Genomic DNA, 27,281 nt, shown 5'->3' with positions numbered 1-27,281 from the left:
GCTTTGTGATTTGTGTGTGTGTGTGTGTGTTTATGGGATAGTGCTGAAGTGGATCAGCATTCAAGCGTGCGTGCTTTGAATAAAAAGACCATTATCGTTCGTCAGCCTTAATGATGCTTTAACTTAAATTCTGGTTTAATTCCTCACACAAAACTGTTTTGGTTTCAGGAGATGTTGAAAATTGTGACAAATCATAAGCACAAATTTTATATTTTGTATGTACCTTACGGTACTTTTGATGTAGGCCTACTTATGGTAGCTACATTTAGTCAAACGAGCGTTTACATTTTGTAAAATGTTTAAATTTATTTTCATAGTAAAACGTGTTTGGAAAGACTTAGGAAAGAAAATCTTATTTGGTAATGCATTAATTAAATTACCTTAAGTATCTGAAATCGACTTGTTCAAAAGTTTGTGAAAAGAATACAGTGCGATCACATTTTCTTCTCTAGTCACTGTATGTTTACAGTGTTTCTCATTAAATGACAGAACACATTCAACAAAATTAATTTTGAATTCTTGGATTATTGGATTGCTGTATTAGCTACTGTGAAGCATCTATAAAATATAAAGTGGCAAACTTCAAAATGCCAATTTCTTGTGTAATTTGTATAAGAGGAACATATTTGCGTTTATGCTGTTGATCACTACTGAGACAATGTTGAGCACTGAGTCAATAATTAGGTGAGTATCGCATCAACATTGCAGGTGGAAAAAAAGGAAAATGCGCTGTGGTGTTATTTACATAAAAACTAGTTTGCAGAGAGGAAGCAAGGGAGGAACCCGCAGTGAACAGCAGCTCTCGTACAGCAGACAGACGAGTGTATTTGAGTGTTTAAGAGTTATAGGTTACAGCGGGGTAAAAGGGTGTAGCCTATGAGCTCATGTGTGGTAAGTTGTGCCTGTAGCCCATGTCAGAGACAGGTATGGGCCTGCTACATTAAATCTACTTTTACAAAACATAGTCTAAGACAACAAAAACATAAATTATTATCACGACGGAATGGATAGCGAACTTGAAGAGTATAATTTCATTGTTAAAGCGTCATAAAACACAGTTTTGCGATCTTTCTACATTCTGGAACCTCGCGACACGTCCGCCATGGGCTGGATCCAATTACAGCAGTAATGTATTCGCGATCACATAAAAACAATAAAAAAAAAAAAAAAAAACTTTTAGAACGACAAACAGTTAATTTAACAAATAAAGTTAACATAAATGAATATATATATATTTAAACTTACTTTTAACATACATTTTAGTTAGGAAATCACTTCCGGCAAACAGGTATAGGCTGACATTATACGTGGGGAAGGTTCTGCTGCTGACAGGTAGGCTCACCTTTATACGCGCTGTCTTTTTGATTCGGCAAGTGAAGCAGTGAACATCAACAATCCTGCCACAACAAGAGTACAATGTTTATTTATAAGACGCTATATCTCATTGCAGGTAAGACTAGTGTTCAAAATGTATTTTTTTTTACGGAAAATCATTTCTCATACGAGGCTGTTTAAAAAAATATAATGATTGTAATAGTATTAAATATATATGGTTTATTTTTCCACTGATCTATAGATCAGTGTAGGCTATTGTTTCGCGCTTTATTATTTGGGCGTTCAGAATTAAACGATTAAACGAAAGATAATCTGTGATTAAAAGAATGTGCTAAAATTAAAGAACTGTGAAAAATAGAACGTGCTAAGTTAACGGGTTAGCTGTATGCTAAGCCCCGTCTGCATGCACGTTCTTAACCCGATTATGCTTAATAAATCGACAAAGCGTGTGGTCCTGTCAATGTGTTAACCCGTTTCCCTTTATCTGAGAATGACATAAGCGGCTTAAGCAAGCATAAATCGATCGAAACAGCATGTTTTTGCCCTATTTCCGGGCTCCTCACAGTACCGGCATATAAAAACAGCATGTGTTCTGTCAGCTTGAAGTGCGCATGTCGGATACTCAAATGACATGACGGAAAGTGTCCAAACTCTGAATCTTTCTTGACCGAAGAAATGATCAAAAACGAGTTCTGATCTTGTGCTGCCGAAATAGAAGTGGTAACGTACAGTCGAAAACACTCCATCTGCTTCATGAGATGACACGAAGCTGTGTTCGCTCCCTATCCACTGTACGATGTCAGGTGTCGGCCATTTTGTAGTTGTGTCTCCATTCTGAGTGAACTGATGCTGTGTTCGAAACATAGACAGTAAAGGTTCAAAATCGCCCCATATACCCTCATTCAATATCCCCTTACATTGCTTTAATATAGTCCACTTGAAGGAGTGAATGAAAACTAGTGAGTGAATTCGGATACTGAGTGTGCCGGAAGGGCTGCAGATATTGCATAAGTTTGTCCTTGCTGTTTAATAATAGTCATTTGAAACTTAGCAAACTGGCAGCTCCGGTAGCAATTAAAATATTTATATTGAATTCTGACATGGAAACTAGCATATACCTTAATTAATTTAATAATCAGTTAAAAAGGGAAATGTATAGGCTACCTGGGCCAGCGTGGTTTGGAAATGGATGGTTCATCTCCTGGTCAGACGCAGGACTTCATTCAGAGCTCGACTCTCACAGTGCATTATGGGTATTCTCTAGCGTTGAGCTTTATTTTTTACAGTCTATGGTTGAGCCAAAGCCATTAGATGACAAGCCTGCAACCTTTATCCAAAAATGCAGCCCATTCTCATCCCTAGGCGTCATGAAACTGACGCCTTGGGAATCATTTTGACCATGCTTCAATATTCGACGCTTTAGGCACCCTTTAGCGTCAGTTACATGACGCGATCCTAGGGCGTCATCTTGCTGACGCTTTACCTTTAACGTCAGTTAGATGACGCTATCTAATCCTAACCCTACCCCAGACCTAAACCTACCCGCGTCATCTAACTGACGCTTAGGTAAAGCGTCAGTAAGATGACGCCCTAGGATCGCGTCATGTAACTGACGCTAAAGGGTGCCTAAAGCGTCGAATATTGAAGCATGGTCAAAATTGTCATTTTAGTGACGCCTTGGGGTGAGAATGCGTTGCAAAATGCTAACTTTGTTATGCAGGGAAGGAGAGCAGAGGCTGTTTTTTAATGGATGTCAATGGAGAGGAGGCATCACTACACTGAATAAACCTCTTTTGTGAGGAAACACCTTATCATTTAAGTAATCGACAGCCTGTTCGCTAATCTTCAACATATTTTACGCTAAACAATACTTTTGTTGAGAACGATATAGATTTTACTATGTTAAAAAAAGTTATATTATAAAAGAAGTCAGCGAAGGTAATGTCGTGACAGGCATTTACGGCATTACCAATTTACCATAGTATTTAAAATAATATTGAGTGATGTTATATATTGTCTAAAGAAAGTAAAAAATACCAATATTTTTTTTTCTTTGGCTTTCAGGTGTTACCAGTTATGATAAGACTTTAATTGTAATGACTATTATAACTGCATTTATACATATGGTATGATGCTGATATTATGCAGTTTAAAGGAATAGTTCACCCAAAAATTTAAATTAGCCCATGATTTACTCACCCTGAAGCCATCCTAGGTGTATATGACATTCTTCTTTCAGACGAATACAATCAGAGTTATATAAAAAAAAAAGTCCTGGCTCTCCCAAGCTTTTTAATGGCAGTGAATGGCCGGTTTCTGTTTCGAAGTCCATAAAAGTGCATCCATCTATGATAAAAGTGCTCCACACAGCTCCGGGGGTTAATGGACTGTGGAATGGGCCAGGAAGTGATAGCTTTTGTCTTACGATCATCCATTGCTACTCCTTTCGCACTGAGGTGATAACCAAGGAATTCCACTGAAGCTTGATGGAACAAGCACTTTTCCGCTTTCAGGAACAGGGAGAATTCTCGTAATCGTTGGAGTACCTGGGAGACGTGTCGTTGGTGTTCTTCCCTTGAGTAGATCAAGATGTCGTCGATGTAAATTATAACAAACTGATTCAAATAATCTCGGAAGATTTCATCCATGAAACTTTGGAATACAGAAGGAGCATTTACCAATCCATATGGCATAACCAGATATTCGTAGTGCCCTGCTGGTGTAATGAACGCGATCTTCCACTCATCGCCCTCTCGGATTCTAATGAGGTTATACGCACTCCTTAAATCCAGCTTGGTGAAGATCGTGGCCTCTTGAAGTTGTTCAAGTGACGAAGGAATCAATGGGAGCGGATAGCTGAACTTCACAGTAACTTTATTTAAGGCTTTGTAGTCAATGCAAGGTCGTAAACCCCCATCCTTCTTTGGGACAAAGAAAAAACTGGCAGCGGCGGGTGAAGTGGAAGGTCGAATATATCCCTGTTCTAGAGCTTCTTCAATATATCGCTTCATGGCGTCTTGTTCAGGGATTGACAAAAAATAAATTCGACCCTTTGGGATGGATTCACCAGGAAGTAAGTCGATGGCACAGTCCCAGGTTCGATGGCGGGGTAGCTTTGCTGCTTCGACAGGATTGAATACGTCGGAGAATTGAGAATAGCATGATGGGATGGATACAGAGAGATTTTCAATGGGGCTCTCAATGGAAGTAGAGTTTACTGGGATGGTATCAGGTAGGTTGGCATTGGACGAGACTAGAACTTCTTCCTTTACGGATGAGCACATGCACCCCCAAGTCAAAATCTTCCCAGATTTCCAGTTGATATTCGGTTGATGTCGTATCAACCAAGGACGACCAAGGATAAGATCAGACTGACTATTCTCAAGGACAAATGGTTCAAACAGTTCATGATGATTGTCTTCAACACAGAGTAAGATAGGGTTGATCTTACAATTTACGTACCCCTGATTGATGACTTCTCCTGTTACTGCATGGATGGCGTAAGGTTTCGGAGTGGAACACTTTTGGAGTTGGAGTCTTTGACAGAGCTGGCCAGAGATGAAATCTCCTGCGGATCCTGAGTCCACAATGGCTGTAGCAGAATTACTGGTATCGTTAACGGGGCTGACACATTGATGGATGTGACGACTGAGCTCACCAGCATTCTCGGAGGTCTGGTTGGACATGAACGAAGAAAATGTCCCTTCATACCACAGTACAGGCATAATTTCAACTCGTGTCGTCTATTACGCTCAGCTTGAGATATGTGATGGGTATCCACCTGCATCTTCTCTGCAGTTTCTTCAGAGGAATACCCAGCAGGAATTTTAGATGGTGACTTGGGTGGTGGAATTTCACGATAGCAACCCTGAGACCTTTGATGCACACGGATAGCTTGCTGTATGAATTTCTCAACCCCCAGACTTTCATCATAAATCGCGAGCTGAAGACGGAGGGCAGGATTAAGACCACGTCGATGGACAGAAATGAGAGCAGTTTCGTTCCACCCACTGTTAGAAGCCAGAGTGCGAAATTCCAGGGAGTACTCAGCAATTGATTTTTTCCCTTGACGCAATTGTAACAATTTATCACTGATGGATGAATCATCAACAGGACATCTGAAAACTTCTTTAAAATGTTTCACGAATTCTTGAACGGTAGTAGTCACCGTAGATTCCTGCATCCACAAAGCTTCAGCCCATCTCAAAGCTGCTCCGGACAACTGCTGGATAATAAAAGCAACTCTTGATCTCTCAGTGGGATATAGCTGGGCTTGTTGCTCCAAAGCAAGTGAACATTGCAAGAGAAACCCGTTGCAATCCTCCGCCCGACCGGAGAATGGCGCTGGACGGGACGCTGGGTTAGCGAAGCACACTAGAGAGGAAGCGGTGTTTGTGCTGGCGGTGGGTTGCACAGGATTCGCTGAGGTGGTTGCAGATTGCGTAGGAACCATACTCTTCCCCTTATTGTTTTTCTTTTGGGTCAAGTCTTCTGTCAGGATACAGGGACGGAGACAGAGGTAAGTGAATCCAAACAATGTTTTATTTAAGTGATATAAGTGCAAAGGTAAGTAATCAGAGTTCAGAAGTGGATTCGGTGCAGATTACTGAATGCGGGGAAGATCACAGGTGAGCAGATCCTCTTCAGGTTAGTTTCTGTCAAACAATCTCAGTTCGGTAATACTTGTCTTTTCTCTTTTCAGATGCGATCACTAGTAAGTGAGACTCAGGAGGAATTCAGGATACTCAAAGGAATACTGGATCTCAGGATACTTGGATTCAGGCAAGGATTCTGGAGACATCAGAACAAGGATACAGAGGTTAGTATTTCACAGGTAAGTATACGTTACTTTGCGGGTACTGGATGCATCAGAGACTTGAGAGTGACAAGGGTAATGGTCTGTTCCTGTTGGAGACTTGACAAAGACTGATCGTGAGATGAGTGTATTTATAGAGCTGACTGATGATTGTTAACAGGTGCAGGTGATTAGTATTCCGGTGAGAGTGAACGCTGAGTGGTGGATTGAGCTGAGCTTGATTGATTCCTGACAGTAACTATATTGTAAAAAGCAGCAGATTGTCTTGTTTTGGTTCATGTTTCATGTCAGTCAGGTTTCACTTCTTGTCATGTGATTCCCTTGCCCTCATGTCATCCTGGCACGTGTTCCCCTTGTGAATGTGTCATGTGTTCATTGGTTGCGTCTGAAACCGCATACTTCCCATATTTAATAGGGAAAAAGCAGTAGGCGAGCGAATAAGTGTGTCAGAATCCTTAGTATTCATAAAAGAGTAGGTGAGAATTACCATAGTGAGTGTGACGTACTAATTCTCACAAGATTCGGACGTACACATACTAATAGTGCATCCGAATATTCCTACTTTCCTACTATATAGTAGGAGAAAACAGTACGTGAAAGGAGTAGTATGTGCGAAACCTCAGTACTCATCATAAAAGAGTAGGCGAGATGTTCCCGGCTGGCTTACTGCTTCCACCCCGATTCTGAAGAGCTCGTACAGCGATACTTTTCTATCCCATGAGGCCACGGGAGAGGATACGTAATAAAGAAGAAGAACAGGAAACGTCATAATCGAACATGATGAAGAACGGCGAAGTGGGTGTTTTCAAATGTGAGTATTACACACCAAAAACACGGTTACTTGTTTTAACTACTGTAGAGTTAACTGTTGAATTTTTTAAGGTGTAACGCGAAATAGAATAGCTTGTTTTCATATGACGTCACGCCACTGCGTTGCCATGGCGCGAAATGCAAATGGAGGGCAGGAAGTGATTTGCTGTATTTAGAAAGCACTATAACAAACTCAAAATGCCTATGTTTTGCGTCGTTTATGGTTACTTAAATCGATCAAACCACGAGGAGTTTTTATCGTGTACCAAAAGTTGTTGTTCATAAGGGGGGGAAATGCAAGAAATTGACCGAAAAACTCCGGAAAAACGGCTTGCAAACCTACGTCTGCGGTCAGGAGGAGCCGAATGGGAAAATGCCCGTGTGTGCAGTGATCACTTCGTCAAAGGTGAGTTAATACAACTTAAGTGGCTATGTTTGTGTAACGTGTAACGTTTCCGAACTTTGTAAAGTCAAAATATGTCTGTAAGACGAGGTAGTTGCTGATATCTACCGCCTCGATGGCAGGAAAATCTTTCAATTCAGTTGAAAAATCGCTCCTCTTCATAACGTAAGGATCACGTCCAACATATATTTGATTTTTTGTTTATATCTTTCTCTTGTAATAGCGTGTAAAGTAGTACAGTACGGACTTTCCTCCATCTCGTCCATTGCGCTCTTCACTCCCTGCCCTCCATCTGAATTTCGCGCGTCATCATAATCACGTGACTGAAACCAAGCTATTGTATATTTGTGATTTTCCCGTAAAAACACGTTTTATTATGTATAGCTAACAGGGGAGCTCTATAAGCACATGCACTTACGTCTCCAAAATAGATTTACACACATTTTAAACCATATATATCTCAAATACGATTACTAGCTTAAATGTCATTGAAAACATTTGGGAAAACATTGGGAAACATCGTGTGCTCCTTTGTAAGATAATTATGGCGTAATTATGTTAAAGGCGTGTTTTAAAGTTTTCGGCACCGTCATAGAAGTTCATTCTGATATGTGCGCGATCAGACAAAACAAGATAATTTTAACGACTGCTTGTGTAAAAGATTAAATATGAAAGCTTTAAACCACTTTTGCGAGTATTGAGGGTGGAGTGGAGGGTATTAAAGAGCACACCCACACAACACGACACATACAGGCATGTTCTCTTCTCCATCATTCGTCTAACGTTACCAAACAAACTTTTTCTTTTGATTTTGTTACGAACATGTAATGGCGTCCAGTTCAGGTAAGAATAAAATCTTATCTAATAAATTTTGGAAAATGTCGGTACAGGTAGGATAAAGTCCTGCTTTACGGAAATGCACTTTTCTTCTATTGTAATCTAATGAAGCAGTTGCATACATTTTCTTTCAAATTGCACTGAATATTAAGGCAGTGAGGCATGTGGTAAATGTGAAGCTTAATTAATAATAATGAGTTATTATTATTGTGTCACCATGTGAAATCATACGATAGCACAATTTTCAGTAACATTTAATTAACTTAAATTCTTCAAATGGTGTAGCATTTTATCTTTACAACACTCATATAGGCTACATAGGGATAGTATTTTGTAATTGATTTATAATAGTGTAACTATATTGTAAAAAGCAGCAGATTGTCTTGTTTTGGTTCATGTTTCATGTCAGTCAAGTTTCACTTCTTGTCATGTGATTCCCTTACCCTCATGTGATCCTGCCACGTGTTCCTCTTGTGAATGTGTCATGTGTTCATTGGTTGCGTCTGAAACCGCATACTTCCCATATTTAATAGGGAAAAAGCAGTAGGCGAGCGAATAAGTGTGTCAGAATCCTTAGTATTCATAAAAGAGTAGGTGAGAATTACCATAGTGAGTGTGACGTACTAATTCTCACAAGATTCGGACGTACACATACTAATAGTGCATCCGAATATTCCTACTTTCCTACTATATAGTAGGAGAAAACAGTACGTGAAAGGAGTAGTATGTGCGAAACCTCAGTACTCATAAAAGAGTAGGCGAGATGTTCCCGGCTGGCTTACTGCTTCCACCCCGATTCTGAAGAGCTCGTACAGCGATACTTTTCTATCCCATGAGGCCACGGGAGAGGATACGTAATAAAGAAGAAGAACAGGAAACGTCATAATCGAACATGATGAAGAACGGCGAAGTGGGTGTTTTCAAATGTGAGTATTACACACCAAAAACACGGTTACTTGTTTTAACTACTGTAGAGTTAACTGTTGAATTTTTTAAGGTGTAACGCGAAATAGAATAGTATATTTGTGATTTTCCAGTAAAAACACATTTTATTATGTATAGCTAACAGGGGAGCTCTATAAGCACATGCACTTACGTCTCCAAAATGGATTTACACACATTTTAAACCATATATATCTCAAATACGATTACTAGCTTAAATGTCTATTTAATATCTGGCTGGAAAATCTTCGAGAAGAATTACATCTAATAGATGTGAAGTAAACATCTGTATGTGTGCTAATATATATAGTTCACTGTTGTTAACACGGTTTACATTACATGAATGCAAGTAATGTAAACAAATCTACATAAAGTAACTAAACACAAAGTTATCTCTTCTTTTTGTCCATTAGTACTGTTGATAAACTGAGGAACATTTAATGTTCCTCTACATGTAAATGTAGTATTGAGCACATAAATCACAGAGGTAACGTGAATCTTGTCTGGATGTTACAGGGACAAGGATTGCCTCGATGTCCTTTTCCCCATGATCAGATTCCAGTCTGAATGCAGACATGATGGACAGCAGACAGGTGAAGGTGGGCACGGTGGTCAGCTGATTCATCAGAATAAAGCTGCAAAATTGGCACATCTGTAGAGAGCAGTAGGATGTGGTAAATATGTGATGGTTTGAATAAGTTTGAATAAAGCTTTGTTTCATGTGTTGTATTCATTTATTCATTGTGATGGTTGCTTTTATTCATTCTTTTACTCATTTATTCATGTTTCATATTGTTGTCTGTAAATAAAATATAATTATTTAATTAATGTATGCATTAATTCAATGGCTGAAAATTGAGATGTAACTTTGGCTGTTTTTGTTCTTAACATCTTCCCGCTGCTGTGGTGGAGCGGTGATGAAATATTGGTTTTGTAAAAACTTTCCAACATTTCTGTAATAAATGTGTAAATAAAATGCGTGCAAATTACAGCGAAGCTCAACACTTATCATACGGTGCTCTGCAGTGGCCCAAAAGGATTTAAACAGTGAATTTCTTCTTGTAAACTCAGAGATGTGGATTCGGACGGCAATTAAATCACCACACGATCTTGGTGTTTGTCAAAAAACAGTAGGTATTTCGGCCGGGGATTTTTACGTGGATGGTGGCAGAAAAATACTGACATTCTGGATTCGTACGGCAATAAAATCAGACTAACCCCTGTAAAAGGTGAAAATACCATGCGTCCCCCTGAGAAACAATTACCGTCTAAATAAGGCTTTTGTATGTCATTGTCACCTCACTCTGACCACACCACATCAATTTCGTAACTGCGCAACCTATTGGTCAAAAGTGACAAACCATTAAATCATATAAATATTGAGGGTATTGTTGAAAACTTTTCCTCCGTCGAAGCAGAGACCTGAGAACTCGCTGTGTGTCGCTGTAGTCATCCAAGTCTAACTAAGGGAACTTTAAGGAGCCTACACCGGGACGAATATCGGCGCGCGTTATTCGCCAGCGTTTTTCAACGCGTTTTTTGTGTTCACACCCAAGCGATTTTCGCTGACGATGAGCCGAGTGAACATGCAAATTCATTCCCTGACATTAGATGGCGCTTAATGTAAAACATAAAAAGTTACAAGCCTATGTACATGAAAGACCAATTTAAAAGTGAAATGAAACTCACCATCAAGGCCCATTTGCTCTGCAATACCACTCCATAACAGTTCTCTTTTATCAAGATTTTTGTAGTCGCTGTTGCGTTTGTCATATAGTTCTTTATGTTCCGACACCAACGAGACCAGCAGCTCTACATTCATCTTACCTTGCATCTTCCTCGTCTTATTTCTTCCCGGCAGTGTAGACGCTACTTGGCGTATATCTTCTTCGCCGTTACGTATGTGTGCTCGGAAAGACCGTTTTGTGTTTGAGCGCCCCCAAGTTGTGTTTTACTGTAACTTCAGAAGCTCCAGACACGTGAGCAAAAGCTCCAATCTCATTGGTCGGATAGTTGTTGACGCGGCGCGTCAAACCAAAAAAACAAACCCGAGGCGTTTTTTAAAAAATTACGCTTTTATGCGTGGGTTTTTCGTGTCGGTGTGCACACTCACATTGGCGCCCTTTGTTTAGTCACGAGGCGTTAAACGTCGGCGAATATCGCGCGCAAAATTCGTCCCAGTGTGAACAGGCCTTTGCAGTGTAGTTTATTTACCTTTCAAGGGGGAGGGATTTATATAGAGGTGGCAGGGATTTACATGTGGCATGTAAATGAAGTACAGGAGTCAGCCCATTTCCCTAGTCCTGATCTCAAACACATACACACCTGAATTTCACAGAGGAAATGCACCAATGGGCTCTATGCACGGCGATATTTCCGGTGAAGGTCTAAGGATGCTGGATTACTTCCGCCGATCGTAGAGTCCAATGCTATACCGAGAATTTATATGGGTTTTTATACTCTATTGCTATACTAAAGAAACGTTAGTCACAAAAACAGACAAAACAGACACCCCTCATTTTGTTTAAATGCTTCTTTGTTTATTATATTAATTAAACATAACTATATATAAAATTACATCTAAACGTATTAAAGTTTCGTTTCAAAGACGAGAGGACAGTAAATTTTGAAGACTCTGCTATAATCCCGTTTTCCTCGGTTTTCCTCCGCTTTAAATCTCCCCAACCGGAAACGCAAGAGCATCCTTGCATCAAACGCGGAAGTTATGCGTGCATATAGCTCATTCTGCGACGCTGAGAAGAGAGAACTGGTCCGGGGTGCATTTCCCGTACAACTATGTAACTCACTGCTTCACTACCATAGTTCAATGCATCATTGGAGAAATCAACTAACTAGTCGCGACTGTTTCCCGAAACCATATTGTCGCAAAACCACCTTGGTTTATGACATCAGGCACATGGTGGAGTAATAACTTCTTTTAATGAATCTGTTTGAGATCGAATTAACGCTGTTAATTCGATCTCAAACAGATGTTTTGATTTAATATAGCCACAATATTATGGCGGCTATAACACTCAGGCCACCTGACAGCACCCCCTGCAGCAAAGGCAGATAATCCATGCCTAAGTGGCACCAGACTAACAGGACCAGGGATGAAAGAGGAATAAACAATTTAGAATAAAATGCATCACCAGAAAGAAAGAAAATCAAAATACGTCACAGAAAGAAATAACCACAAAGAATAAAACAAAAACAGAACTAATTAGCAACAAAATAAACCCACTGTTAGCAAAATAAACCAAAATCACAAAAAAAAAAAAAAGATTTTGAAAACAACCCAGCGCAAACAAAAAGAAACCAACTAAACTAGTTTTGTAAACAAAGCAAAATGAATCTGGTATGCAGCCTGGCGAACGCAATGCCTGTAAAATAACAGTCCAAGCGACCCGCAAAACTAACCAAGCTCTAGCACAGATGCACGTGTGAAAAAAAAAGAAAAAAAAAAAAGAAGAATGTTGCCAAAAAGCAAAACAAAGAAAATGTTGCCGGGAAGCAAAACAGCAGCGGTGTCACATGTAGCGTCTTCAGTTAGGCCGGGCTTAGAGAGATAGTGATGTTCCATTCCCCATTTACCTTCAACAAAAAGGCACAAGTCAAACTAAACCGCACCCCCAATGTGAACGAGGGAGAGACATAGGCTACGTTCACACTGCAGGCTGAAACGACCCAATTCCGATTTTTTTGCCCCTATGCGGCCTGTATCTGATCCTTTCATGACAGTCTGAACGACACAGATCCGATCTTTTCAAATGCGACCCAGGCCACTTGGGTATGTGGTCCAGATCTGATACGTATCCGATCTTTTGAAATGCGACTTCAGTCTGAGCGGCCAGGTCACATATATCCGACCCGCACGTCATTGATATGCGACAAACGTCATAATTCTGCGTTGAAGTAGGCGGGAATGAGAATTGTAACTGTGCTGGCTCCTAAGGGAAAAAAACTTTAATAGCCTATCACTAAACGAGCTCCACTGTTGACATCCATGTTTAGCTACTTCCGCAAACAACGAGTACTCTGCGCATGTGTAACCCCTCCACCCGGGTCCTTCTCACCCCGCTCTGAGCGGGTCTCGGGCGTGAGAGTCAGGCGCTCTAACAAGAAGGCTAAAGACTGCAGCCTCTAGCATCTGTCGCTAGAGCGCCTATTGAGATCAGAGGAGTGAGGTTTACTCGCACAGCAACTACTAGCTGGCCTCCGTTACACTTGCGGGTCACTTCTGGGTCATTTCACATTCACGTTCACGTTCACACAGGAGATCACAAAAGGTCGCATTTAATTGGAAATGTGAACGGCCTTGCAAAAAAAAATAATAATAATCGAATAAAAAAAAAAAAAAAATCGGAATTGAGCATTAAGTGTGAACGCAGCCATACTTACGATTTAGGTAGAACAACCACAAAACGCAAAGCTGCATGGTTACTCACAACAGGTGCTGCGGCTCTCTCTACTGGCCAGCGTTCACACACCTGCTAACGTGTTGTTACTGCTGAACATATCATAAATAGGCCTACCCCAAATGCAAGCAATCCAAATTTTGTGCAAATATCAACATACCTTAGAGTGAACTCCGCTACAATGCCAACACCGCCAGACACGCTCTAACTAGACTCTGAAGAGACGAGAATGCCAGGAAGGGAAGAACCCAGACTTACGAGGACCCGTACACCCATCAAAATAAAGGTCCTTAAATATTGCGGCCGCTTCCACCTCATTGGTTTGCCAAAGCCACACTTAACCAGGGCCAATAGGAGGGCAACATCACTTATCCTGCCACACATAGTTGGCTAACTATGCTTTTGGGAAACGCACCCCTGGATTGGAGACTGGAGAGAGTTCAAACAGCCCCCGCTCACTCAACCGTCAGAGGGTGGGGGGAGGGGAGCATTGTTTTAATTGAGTAAACTTACTCAATTTCTTAAGAGTGTGTTAAATATATTAATGATATTGATTTGAATTAAGTAATATTTGTGGTTCTTGAAACAGATCAGTTTAATTCTCCATTCTCAAATATTTTGATAGAAATTTCACAAATATTTGGTTAGTCAAATACTAAATTCTTTTAGTGAAAAAAATTAAAGATCTCTGTAAATTTGAGATAAAATTAACTGTAGGATTTTGTCAATTATTTTAGTATGTTTAACTAAAAAAATCAAGTAAATGATATTCAGAGATTTTCTTAAGTTAATAAAGTTAAATATTACTGTGATATTTACTAAGCCACATAATGTCGCAAAAAAATGCAAACAAAGTTATCCATGGGGCATTTTTTTATGCTCTCATAAATATAAATATCTATAACTCCAAAACAAAATTAGATATTTTCACCAAATTTGACACATGTATCATGTATACATGACACTCTGAGGACACAATTTTTTTTGTGTTTTTGCCTCTTGATGGTGTTATAATAGAACAAAACAAGCAAATGGTACAATATAATATCATGATATTAAATGCTACACTTTACGAATGCATTGGTATACCATTACGAAACTCAGTATGTGTCTTCATCACCATGTCCTGAATGTACTCAAAAGGTTTCGGAAGAGCGCCACCTTTTGGTCGAAAGGAAATTCATTTTTTGTTGTTGAATAAATTAGCCTATTGCAATTAAATGTTTCGGGTTACTTGACTGTAAACCTGTTCCCTGAAAAAGCAGAACGAGATGCTGTGCTGCTTAGTGCATTGGGAACGTCTTTAATCGTGACCTGCTGTGAATATAGTGTGTAAACACGTCGATGGAATCGACCCGGAGGTAATATAGCCTCGGTCGGTGACGTCATCAGCGTGCACCTGCGACACGAGGCTATAATTAGATGAGCCACAGGTGCAAAGTCAGGATATTTTGTCTGAAGAGCAGTCCTGGGACATCATCAGCACGGCAATGCAGCACAGCATCTCGTTCCACTTTTTCAGGGAACAGGGTTACAGTCAAGTAACCCGGAACATTCCCTTTTAAAAGCTACAATCAAAGCGGCGCTTCTTAGCGCATTGGGAACGATAATGCCCACACCGCCGTGCTTGAAGGTGTCTGGACTCCTTACGGTTGTGCAGGTGTGCTCACAAGAACGCAAGAAATCCCTAGACATTAGCTTGTGATGTCGACTCATGGACGTGAGAGCCCGAAGTGGCATGAACATCCAAACTATAAAATCTTATAAATGTGTGCAGAGAGGACCAGCCTGCCACATCACAAACAAATTGCAAGGGGGCACCCCTTGCCAAGGCAGCAGAGGAGGCGACCCCCCAGAGAGGTCTTCAACCCTGCTCCTGAAGGACCCCCAACACTGCACGTTTTCTTTGTCTCCCTAATCAAACACACCTGATTCTAGGGATGGCTGACGCGAAACAGTCGTTCTGAAGCTTTGCGAGATCCCGAAACGCAGATGTTTCGAAACACTGATCCGAAGCGTGATTCAAAACACCTATGTCACGTGACTATGGCCAAACGAAGCCTCAAAGTGTTTCACTGTTTCATCAGGTGTGATCCGCCGAATCAGCGTTTGATTGACACGGTCGGGAACAGACCACACAATCGCACATCTTTTATAAAAGTGAAATCAACGCATATTGACCTCGTGGGTTTTTGTGAGAGGATCGAGTTTGATTTTGAGATAGCGGATTTTGGTGATATAGTGACATAGTGCGATTTGATTAGTTATAGGCTATTTAGGCTTACATTTAAATTTACACAACACGACTGATAGGCTAGAGACAGACAGAGTATACATATAGTGACACATTAATAGATACATATCTAGATTGATAGATAGATTCATATATTTGCCCAGAACTCATGATCCACTAACTTACTGGAAAGAGAGAGCAGTAATCTTTTCTCATTTGTATGTCCTAGCTAAAAAAATATCTTTGCATGCCAGCAACAAGTGTCCCTTGTGAGAGGATTTTTTCAAAGGCTGGAGAAATTATCTGTAAAAAAAAGAAGTAGGCTAAGTCCTTCAACAGCAGAGAAATTAATATTTTTGTATAAAAATCTCTAAAAAAGTGAGACATTGTGGCTTGATTTCTTTTATTAATATTCATTTTGCAGGACCAAAATAACATTATGCACAGTGAGGAGCCTATACTGTAGGTTACAAGATTCACATAAAAAAACAACACATTTTTTAATGGCTCGTCAAGGTTGTTTCAGATCAACACCTGCGAGTGACCACTAGGTGTCACCGTTGAGACGGGTGTCGGATTGATTCGAAGCCTCGAAAAAATATGGACCATTTGGTTCAACTGTTTCATTGCTTCACGAAGCCTCGATCTGCCCACCACTACCTGATTCAACTCATCAGCTCATTATCACATGGGTTAATGAGTTTATGAGTTGAATCAGGTGTGTTTGATTAAGGAGACAAAGAAAATGTGCAGTGTTGGGGGTCCTTCAGGAGCAGGGTTGAAGACCTCTGCTTTAGACAACAAACCAGCACAGGACTGAAAACACAAGGAGAATAAATAGGGAGAGCAAACAAAGCAGGTAACGTAGGAGGACAGGTGGGGCAAATTAATAACAAGGTAACAAGATGAGAGGGGCTAGACAATCGACAGGAGAGCACATGGCAGGCAGAGGGTTGCACTTCTCGCTACCTCCAAATAACAAAAGGCGTGCCCCAGGGGTCAGTCCTGGGGCCACTACTATTCATCCTTTATATAAATAACATTGATCATAACGTGTCTGATGTAAAATTTCATTTTTATGCTGATGACACTGTATTGTATTGCTCTGCACCCACCGCAGACCGGGCCCTCTCCCAGTTACAACTTGCTTTTAATACGCTTCAACATAATGTTTATGATTTAAAACTTGTTTTAAACGCAGATAAAACTAAAGTCATGCTTTTTTCAAATTCAAAATCTAAGTCAAATCTCCCGTCAATCCTTACTTCACAGGGTACGAAAATTGAACGTGTTTCTAAGTACAGATATCTTGGTATTTTAATTGATGAATCTCTCTCTTTTAGCCTTCATATTCAGCAGCTAGCAAAAAGATTAAAACTTAAATTAGGATTTTACTTCAGAATCAAATCCTGCCTTTCGTTCAAATCTAGAAATAGGCTGGTCGCTGACACATTTATGTATGTACTTGACTATGGTGATGTTCACAGGCGTATAGGCCTAACTATTGGTAAGCAGGGTACGCGGATGCTTACGGGCCCGGACCAATCAGGGGCCCGCGTGACTGGAAGATATTGATTGACAGCCAGGGGCGGGGCCCCCTATCACATTTTACTACTTTTAGTCTGATCGCATTTAAATTTTTAGCGAATTTATTTGAATAAATAATGACAACAACATATTTTACTGATCATTAAATACATGTTTGAAATGAACAATGATGGATTTGGGTGTCATTTGTTTCGAATTGGGACTGGGGAATCCCCGGGTGAACATGTATTGCGTGCAAATCAGTAATAAACTTTGAACTTGAGACAGATATGGAGTCGGCAAATTACAAACACAAAAGTAGCTTTCAAAAGCGCAAACGAAAAGAGGAATTTGACAAATTAATTAATAAATTACCAAAAATAGGAAGCTTCTTTAAAAAGATGACATAGAAGGGGGGAGATTGAGATTGAGATGGAGCTCAGCAAGAGAGTGAAGCACCTGAAGCGACTGTTGGTAGTAGCAGCAGCTCCGTGGCTCCCTCTGCTTGGAACAATTTACAGAAATCCATGAAACTTACTGAGCTCGTCTCATTGGTCGCTTTTAAGAGGTTGTTGATTGACATGGAGGCAGCCACATCTGGCTGCAGATGTTTTACCAAACGTGTTTTTAGGATTGTGGTTGATTTTGAAAGATTTGCTGTGTCAGTTGTTTTATGTTTCTAGTGTTTTTGCATATTTTATGTTTGTATGTACTGTATGTGTGGTATAGTGGCCTACTACTGCCTGTCTTGGCCAGGACACTCTTGAAAAAGAGATTTTTAATCTCAATGAGTCTCTTCCTGTTTAAATAAATAAATAAAACATGACAAGCCATGTGCCAAACATGACAAAAACACAAGCACATGGCCAGTAAAACAAATCACCAGCCATGTGCTCACAAAACGAGACATGAACATGTAGCCAATGAGAAAACTCATAAGCCACGTGTTCACACAAAACATGACAACATGAAAGCACACAGCTACATGAAACACAGACAAGACATAACAGGAGTGTCAGGGCTCTATCTATCACAAAATAGACTAGACAGAAGTGACAGAACCCTGACAGACTCAGACCTTATAACCTTCTTTTTTCATCTTTTCTGCAGTGACTTTATGGCTTATATGGAGAATCTTTAAGCAGAATTTGGTTATGGTCCACCTAAGTTATGATGCTCAATAAAGAATTGTTTTGGAATCAGATCTCAACAGAAATTAAACAGAAATTAAAATCAGTTTCAGTAAGCCATAAAGAAATGTTAGTTTGAGAAGTAATTTCAGGAAATTGTCAAGGATACATTTTCTAAATGTCACAATAAAACATTCACATAATTATGTCAAATTCAATTTCAGTTTGGTCTTTTGTATTAGTAATAATTCGGACAGATTGCTCCTAAATGTTTGTGGGACATGACTTTAAAAGACTAGCAGAATGACTCAAGCAGTTTTCTCTTTTTCAGATGCAATAGAGGATTCAGATGATGTGAGGATTGTCCTGCTGGGAAAAACTGGAGTTGGGAAGAGTGCAACCGGAAACACCATCTTAGGGAGAGAAGCATTTAAAGAAGACATGTCTCAAGAGTCAGTTACTAAAGAGTGTCAGAGAGAGACGGCTGAGATTGATGGCAGACTCATTACTGTGATTGACACTCCAGGACTGTTTGATACTAAAGTTAGTCATGAAGAGATCCAGAGAGAAATCAGCAACTGCATCTCCATGATTCTGCCTGGACCACATGTGTTTCTGTTACTGATACCACTGGGACGATTCACTCAGGAGGAGGAAAACACAGTGAAGAAAATTCAGCAGACTTTTGGTGAAAACTCCCTGATGTACACTATTGTGCTCTTCACCAGAGGAGATAATCTGAAGAAGAAGACCATTGAAGAGTATCTGGATAAACCTGGATCTGCTTTGATGAAGCTCATCGGACAGTGTGGAAACAGATATCATGTGTTCAATAATAATGCGACTGGAGACCGTGTGCAGGTGTCTACATTACTGCAGAAAATCAACGACATGGTGACAGCAAATGGAGGGAGTTACTACTCATGTAAGATGTTCAGACAGATGGAAAGAGAGAAACAAGAAGCACAAATGAAGAAGCTAATGGACAAAATGGACGAACTGACGAGAGAGAGAGAAGAACTGCTGGCCAAACATGCAGAAGAGAAAGAGAAAATAAAGATGAAGATTGAGGAAGAAAGAAACATTCATGATGCAGAGAAGAAGAGAAGAGAAGAAGAATTTGAGAAAAGGAGGGAGAAAGAACAAAACATGTGGGATGAATCTTATCAGAGACTTAAAGAAGAGAGAGATGAAATCAAAAGAGAGAACGAGAGAATAAAAACAGAGAAAGAAGATCTTCAGGTCAAACATGAAGTAGAAATGGAAAAGATGAAGATGATGATGGAGGAAGAAAGACAGAATCATGACATAGAGAGGAGGAAGAGAGAAGAAGAAATCAGAGTGAATGAAGAACAATACAAAAGAGAAATTAAAATAGAACAAGAGAAATGGGAGAAAAAGATACAAGAGGAAAAACAGAGAGGAGAAGAAGAATTTGAGAAAAGGAGGGAGAAATAAAATAAAATGTGGGATGAATCTTATCAGAGACTTAAAGAAGAGAGAGATGAAATCAAAAGAGAGATTGAGGGAATAAAAAGAGAGAAAGAAGATCTTCAGGTCAAACATGAAGTAGGAATAGAAAAGATGAAGATGATGATGGAGGAAGAAAGACAGAATCATGACATAGAGAGGAGGAAGAGAGAAGAAGAAATCAGAGTGAATGAAGAACAATACAAAAGAGAAATTAAAATAGAACAAGAGAAATGGGAGAAAAAGATACAAGAGGAAAAACAGAGGAGAAGAAGAATTTGAGAAAAGGAGGGAGAAAGAAAATAAAATGTGGGATGAATCTTATCAGAGACTTAAAGAAGAGAGAGATGAAATCAAAAGAGAGATTGAGGGAATAAAAAGAGAGAAAGAAGATCTTCAGGTCAAACATGAAGTAGGAATAGAAAAGATGAAGATGATCATGGAGGAAGAAAGACAGAATCATGACACAGAGAGGAGGAGAAGAGAGGAAGAATTGAATGAAAAAGAAGAACGATATAGAAAAGGCATCAAAGAAAAAGAGGAACAAATGCAGAAACGTCAGGAGGAAATGCTAAAACAGATGCAAGATGAGAGGATGAAGTGGGAGGAAGAACAATGTAAGATTTATGAAGACAAAATTAAGTTAATAGAACAACAGAAGCAAGATGAACTAAAGAGAGCAAAACCTTCAAACTATGAAGAAGACAGAAGAAAAGAAATGGAGAACATGATAATCTGCTCTCAAACAGCCTCTTCTCTACAGGTGAGTGTCCATGTAAATCAAGGGTCAGGAGCATTTACAGGTTTTACAGTATAACCATTAAGAGTTGAGTTCAGATTCCCTCATTCACTTTTTTTTTTCTGTATGGACAATACTACACATTTACAACCTACAATCATATTCTACACACTGGACCTGCGAATATATTATACAGAGAATTACATTTTCATCCCTTTCAAAGGACAGGTTTAATTAATTTTGTTTATAATCTCCAAAATACTTATGGCAAAACTATTTCTTATCTAAATTTTCACTGTCGTAGTTCTTCATTATAATATATTTTTTTCTTTCTAATCTGTGTATGAGGCTATTATCTCTGCTAAAGTGACAATAACAAATTACATTTATTTGTTGTATGTGAATGTATTTACAGAAAGAAGAAACTCGTCAAAACCAAAAGCTTGGACCAAAACCCAATGAACAGCTCAAAGATCTCTATGATAATCTAGATCTGACAAAAAAACGTCAAGATAAAATGAAAACGGCAGACATTCTTCAAATCACCAAGTCTTCATTTCAGTCTCAGGAGCCACTGGAAGAGAATGAACTGGTAAACTCATTCCTACAAAAGCTGATTAACTTGAACTACAGAGCAAGATACACAGCCATAAAACACAGAAAGAAAGACAGTGCAAACCCTGATATTCACCCAATGGATGTTCAGATGGCCGTGTTTCATTGTGCCGATGGTCTCCTGAAGCAGCTGATAGTGACTAAACTCTCACAGTGTCAGTATTCACTGCCTCTGCTTGTTCCTGATCCATTCACACAACAGATTGAGTTTCCTCTCTGGACATTCAGACAAATCAACAAGAGCTGGAAGAAGAAAGACTCAAATAATGAATTCATCAGTCAAACTCAACCGGTCTACAAGGCTGAGACTCCAATGGTGGCTTTCTTCAGGTTTGGTTCAGTGTCTTCCTCTAAGTCTCAGCTGATAAACGGCCTCATCAATGAGAGAAACCACACGTTCTTCCACAGGAATTGCTCAGGCAGCAGCAGAACCAGATTACTGATGGACGGAGTGGTGGAGATCGCCTGGTACTGCCCTTCTGGGAAAAAGACAGATTCATTTGATGACTGTGTTGCTTTCTGTAATCTTCATGGTGATGCAGCAGCCAATGAGAAACAATATGAGATTCTGACCAGCATGGCTTCAGTAAACGTCCTCTTCTTACCAGATTTTGAAAAGAAGAACCACTACCAGAATTTGGTGAGATCACTCTTCAAATCTCCCCAGCCTCTCATTTGTCTCCTCATTGACAATCACTGTGATGAAACTGAACGGGGGAATGGAAAATTCATAATTGGTCTTATGGACAAAAACCAATCTGATTTATCTAATCAGATTAGAGAGACTATCAAAATGACTCTGACTGAGCAGAAAATGACCTTCAGACTTGAAGATGTGGCCAAACACACAGGGATCAGAGTAGATGAGGAGGATCCAGAGTGTCGGATAGGGAAAGAGGCAGCGGTCCAGATCATGGGATTACTAAGAGGAAAGGATCCATCAACAGTGAAAGAAACAATCCTGCCCTGTCAGGGGAAACTGTGGCATGACTGGTGTAAAATCAACAAAGAGCTGCATCATCTAGAAGGAGAAAATCTAGAGGAAGATAAAAGTACCAAACTCAAGAACATGAGAGAAATAAGAGAAAAGCAAGTGGCCAAAGGACTGAGTGAGTTCATGAAAACATTTATTGAAACAATGAAATCACAGAGAGACAATGAAAAAAACTATTTCCTCAGATGGATGATGAAACTGTTGGATGACTACACTTCAGAAAAGCTCTTTGATCTTCATAAAGAGTATGACAAGAAATGGCATGAACTCTCAGCACTAAAAAAAAAGCCTGACAAACTAGATCAACTGCAGCATGAACAAACAAACCTGGAAAAAATATCAGTGCAAATCAATAGTACATGTTTTGGCTTTGAGCACATCCTGAGAGAGTTTGGTCAGATCTATGAATCGTGTTCATCTGTGAAGAAGTACAAGAAAAACAATCTGCAGTTTGACTTCTGTTCTCTCCCGAGTCTTGCAGCAGAGATGATGACCTCTGGATTTCCAATGGAGCTGATGGATGGAGATGCTGCTCATATTCCCCTGACCTGGGTCACTGCTGTTCTAGATGAACTTGTTAAGAAACTGGGAGACCAGAAAGTCTTTGTACTGTCTGTTTTAGGGACTCAGAGCTCTGGGAAATCCACCATGCTGAATGCCATGTTTGGACTGCAGTTTGCCGTCAGTGCTGGAAGATGCACTAAAGGAGCTTTCATGCATCTAGTCAAAATATCAGAGGAGATGAAAACTGAGCTGAAGTTTGACTATATTTTGGTTGTTGATACAGAAGGACTTCGTGCACCAGAACTGGCTGGAAGGTCAACAACACATCGTGACAATGAAATGGCCACATTTTTTGTCGGTCTTGGAAATATGACCCTGATCAACATCTTTGGAGAAAACCCATCTGAGATGCAGGACATCCTTCAGATTGTTGTTCAGGCCTTCATGAGGATGAAGAACGTCAGACTGAAACCCAGCTGCATATTTGTTCATCAGAATGTCTCAGATATCACAGCTGGAGAGAAAAACATGGAGGGAAGGAGACGACTGCTGGAGAAACTGGATGATATGACAAAACTCGCTGCTAAAGAGGAAATCTGTGATGCAGAAAGATTCAGTGATGTGATTGCGTTTGATGTACAGAAAGATGTGAAGTATTTTGCTCAGCTGTGGGAGGGCAGCCCACCCATGGCACCACCAAACCCAGACTACTGTGAGAACATTCAAGAACTGAAGCAAACTATCCAAACACATGCTTCAACATCAGATGGCATAATGCTGACACACCTAAGAGACCGTATTCAAGATCTGTGGGAGGCTTTGCTTAATGAACAATTTGTGTTCAGCTTCAAAAATTCCCTGGAAATCGCAACATACAAGAAACTAGAGACTGAATACAGCAAGTGGACATGGAGCCTTCGGAGTGCCATGCTGGACATTGAACACAAGCTTCACAACAAAATAGAAAATGAAGCAATTCATAGTGTTGAGGAAGCCGATCTTCAAACAGAACTGAATGCCAAAAGTGAAGAAGTGAAAAAGACCATGGCTGTATTCTTTGAGAAAGACAGAGACGCAACTTTATTGAGTCAGTGGAAAGGTTTCTTTGAGATAAAAATCAAACAGCTTCAAGAAAACATTGTGAGAGAAACTAAGAGGAAATTAAATGGGGTTCTTCAGCAGCGTCACCTGAAGAAAAAGATGGATGCTGAGAGGACACATCATGAAAACACACTCTTTAAAAAGAGCAAAGAACTTGCTTTAAAATTCAAAGAACAAGGAAATGATGAAAATTTCATGAAAACACAGTTTGATTCTTTTTGGAAACAACAGACAGCTGAGATCATCAGAGACACTCCTTCAGTCAAAGATATTGATATATTAGGAGATGTGAAAAACATCCTCATTCAGAACTATAAAAGTCTCCCTTTAGACCGTATGAAAGAGAGCAGTGAGCAGAAAGATATGATCTATTTGCCAAGCTATTCAGAATATGTGAAGTTAAAGAAATCCAGTGGATATACAGCACCCTTAAAAAATATGTACAAAGGAGCTAAAGAGATGATTGGTCTTGTTTTATCTGAAGAGGATGAAGTCCAGATAAGATCTTTAATCACAGACATCGCTGAACAAACTGATAAAATGATTCTGTCATATAACATTTCAAAGATGGGCTACAGCAACAGCTGCATTCAACAACTCATAGATTACATAAAGGCAAGATTAACACAGCATGAGGAAGGAGCAAAAGTGAAATATGTGTTTAAGAGTAAATTCTTTGTGGATCTGGTACTTTTCATATGTCACAGAACAAACAAGACATTCACTGATCAATACAAAATGTTCAGGGAAGCCAATGATCCTGTTCTTTATTTTGAGAGAAAGAGAGAAGAGTATTACAGGATTTTCCAGAAATACTGTCAAGGAGCATCATCAACTGCTGTTTTTGGTGAATTTGTTTGTAATAAACTTAAAGAGCCCATTCAGCAGAATATCTACAAAAAAACTGCCAGAGCTTTAGCAGATGAAATGAGAACAAACTGTGAATCACTAAATGGGAACCGATCAAAACTGGAGAAACACATCTTGAGGAGACTGGCAGAAAAACATGATTTCAAAGCTTATATGACCTACATTAAAAACCCCAAAGAACACTTCAAGAATTTCATCAGAGATGAAGTCAGTCAATACATCTCTAAAAGATTTAAAGACAGTGTTCGACCCAAGATGGAAAACAGCATTAAACAGCTGCAGCAGAAGATCACAAACGCAGCACATGAATTCACCAATTTGTTTAATATAGGTGCTGATATATGGTTGCGTCAATTTGCACTCCAACTCTCTGGTGTGCTGGTATTCTCTCTAAATAACCTCACTGGAGTGAATCATGATGATGTTAATGTCAGCTTCCTAGAAGATGTGATTAGAGAAGAACTTCCTTCTATAATATCTGACATACGCAGTAAATTCAGCACAGAAACGTTCCCAGTAAAGCTGGAACACACAGACAGACCAGATGAGCTTCTGATCGATCACCTCTGTCAGTGCTGTTGGGTTCAGTGTCCTTTCTGTGGAGCGATCTGCACAAACACAATAGAAGACCATCCTGGAGATCACAGTGTTCCTTTCCATCGTAATAATGGACTGAATGGGTGGTTTTACAGAGGAACAATAAACCTATCTCTCAGCATCTGCACATCAGCAGTAGCCAGTGATCGATCTTTCTGTCCAAATAGCTCAGATGATTCAGTCCTCTGGAAGAAATACAGAAAAGGAGGTCCTAAATATTCTGCATGGAGTATCACCCCTGATCTCTCTGAGCTGCCGTACTGGAAGTGGTTTGTGTGTGAATTCCAGGAAGATCTGGAAAAGCACTATGGAAAAACCTATCAGGGACAAGGCAAGATTCCAGCTGAATGGAGAAGATACTCTCAAGATGAAGCTATTGAGAGTCTGGATAAATACATTTAATGAAACAATTAACAAGGACTCTGATACACAATACTCAGCTGAAATGAGATTAGGTCCATACTTCAGTGAGTGAGCGAGGCATATACTAAACTAAATATAGCACATTAAAACTGCTCATAGAAGGAGTTCACAGAATAAATTCAACATTTTAAAAGAAAGATAATCAAAATGTTCTGTTCAACACAGCAGAAACTGATCTATACTTAAAGACAGTAGATATTTGAAGAATATAATATGTACATTTTTATTTCATTAATTTACTTTTACACTAGTTTGTGGATGTATTGCCAGATGTATTGTTCTGCTTTACAAATGTCATTTATTCAGACTCGCAGCTATGACAAAATGCATTTTACTATATTAAAGTAACCAAAAGCATGCAGAGTTGAAAATTATACATCATTCTGAGAGTAAAACTTGCTCTCCGTTCTCAGTTAAATAGTAAAGTACTGGCTGTCCATTACTCTTAACATACAATACATTTCTCCCTCTCCCTGCTCCTCGTCTATGGAGACGTCCTCTCCTGGTGATGCTTAAACATTCTTTGCCTGCTAGCTCATGATATTCTTTATACTAATGTATTCTTGGTGTTGATTATATATACTTATATCTGAACAATAAATCTCTGAAGAAGCTTAAACATGGACACTGTCTTCTGTGTCTGTTTCTTCTCACGCCTGTGCATTCCTGATTGAAGGGGGAAATAGATACTTTTGATAAAATGCTGCAGAAAACGAGAATGCAGCAAATATAATTATTTATTATATTAAAATACATTATAGATTATATTAAATAGATAATAGAATTAAGATGACAACAACCATTAAACTAAACCAGGATTGTGACAAGTTAATGCGTGGCACCTTTAGACATTCTTGTTTACCATATTATCAGAAAATTAAGAGTATTTCATAATAAACAATGGTATAATTTGGAAAATTATTTAGAGATGGCAAAGGAAAACCAAAAAACTTTGAAAGTTAACTTTGCTTTGTCCTCATGAGAGTTTTGATTATTAGATTATATATGTTGTATATTACTTTGTGCAAATTATAAAATGGTCCATGGTTTTCTTAAGAGGTAAACCCCTAGTGTGTTTTCTCAGTCCCGAGTCCCTCTTCTATGTGCCATACAGGTGTCTAAATGTAAAAAAAAACAAAAAACATCTGATCTAACTTTTTTTAATATTCATATTCAGTTGGGAGAACTGCTTTCTGATTCCCAACTGATTCTCATCTCTGATGACTATTTTGAGTGTTTAGGATTTTTTCTTTTATAAAGTACTACGGCTGCGGATGGAAATGTATAACTGCTCCAAAAAGTATTGTCTGGAGCTCCACTGGGAAGGAAATATAGAGACCGGACCTCTTGAAACTTTAATTGAATACCCCTGGAGTAGAGCAGAGTAGACGTGTTACTGCTTACGGTTTTGTTCTACTTATGTCAAATGCAAAACACATTTATATGGACGCATTGGATTTTTCTTCTTCCGGTAGCTCAACTAAAAATGTGTTCAATTTGGTGTTTTCTACCAATAT

At 39.4% G+C, this 27,281-nt stretch overlaps 2 protein-coding genes across 2 annotated transcripts; both read left to right on the top strand.

Annotated features, from left to right (window-relative positions):
* The first annotated feature begins 18,754 nt into the window (after window positions 1–18,754).
* Window positions 18,755–19,909, top strand: LOC130069870 (GTPase IMAP family member 9-like). Its single transcript, XM_056234020.1, has one exon. It carries the CDS (start codon window positions 18,755–18,757, stop codon window positions 19,907–19,909), a length of 1,155 nt encoding a protein of 384 aa, XP_056089995.1.
* A 3-nt stretch (window positions 19,910–19,912) lies between these two features.
* LOC130069844 (interferon-induced very large GTPase 1) lies at window positions 19,913–25,794 on the top strand. Its single transcript, XM_056233987.1, has 2 exons — window positions 19,913–20,684; window positions 21,076–25,794. The coding sequence occupies exons 1-2, from the start codon at window positions 20,229–20,231 to the stop codon at window positions 25,741–25,743; spliced, it is 5,124 nt and encodes a 1,707-aa protein (XP_056089962.1). The 5' UTR covers window positions 19,913–20,228; the 3' UTR covers window positions 25,744–25,794.
* The last annotated feature ends 1,487 nt before the right edge of the window (window positions 25,795–27,281 follow it).

Source organism: Rhinichthys klamathensis, unplaced genomic scaffold, assembly GCF_029890125.1.
Source record: "Rhinichthys klamathensis goyatoka isolate OS25496 unplaced genomic scaffold, OSU_Roscu_1.1 h1tg000386l_1, whole genome shotgun sequence".
Lineage (NCBI taxonomy): Eukaryota > Metazoa > Chordata > Actinopteri > Cypriniformes > Leuciscidae > Rhinichthys > Rhinichthys klamathensis.
Note: the sequence above shows the minus strand (reverse complement) of the source record. Positions and strands in the feature narration are given on the sequence as shown.

Coding starts and splice junctions, on each gene's coding strand:
- LOC130069870 (XM_056234020.1), top strand. CDS start 18,755: ATGACTCAAGCAGTTTTCTCTTTTTCAGATGCAATAGAGGATTCAGAT.
- LOC130069844 (XM_056233987.1), top strand. CDS start 20,229: ATGTGGGATGAATCTTATCAGAGACTTAAAGAAGAGAGAGATGAAATC. Junction 20,685..21,075: donor AAACAGCCTCTTCTCTACAG/GTGAGTGTCCAT, acceptor ATGTATTTACAG/AAAGAAGAAACTCGTCAAAA.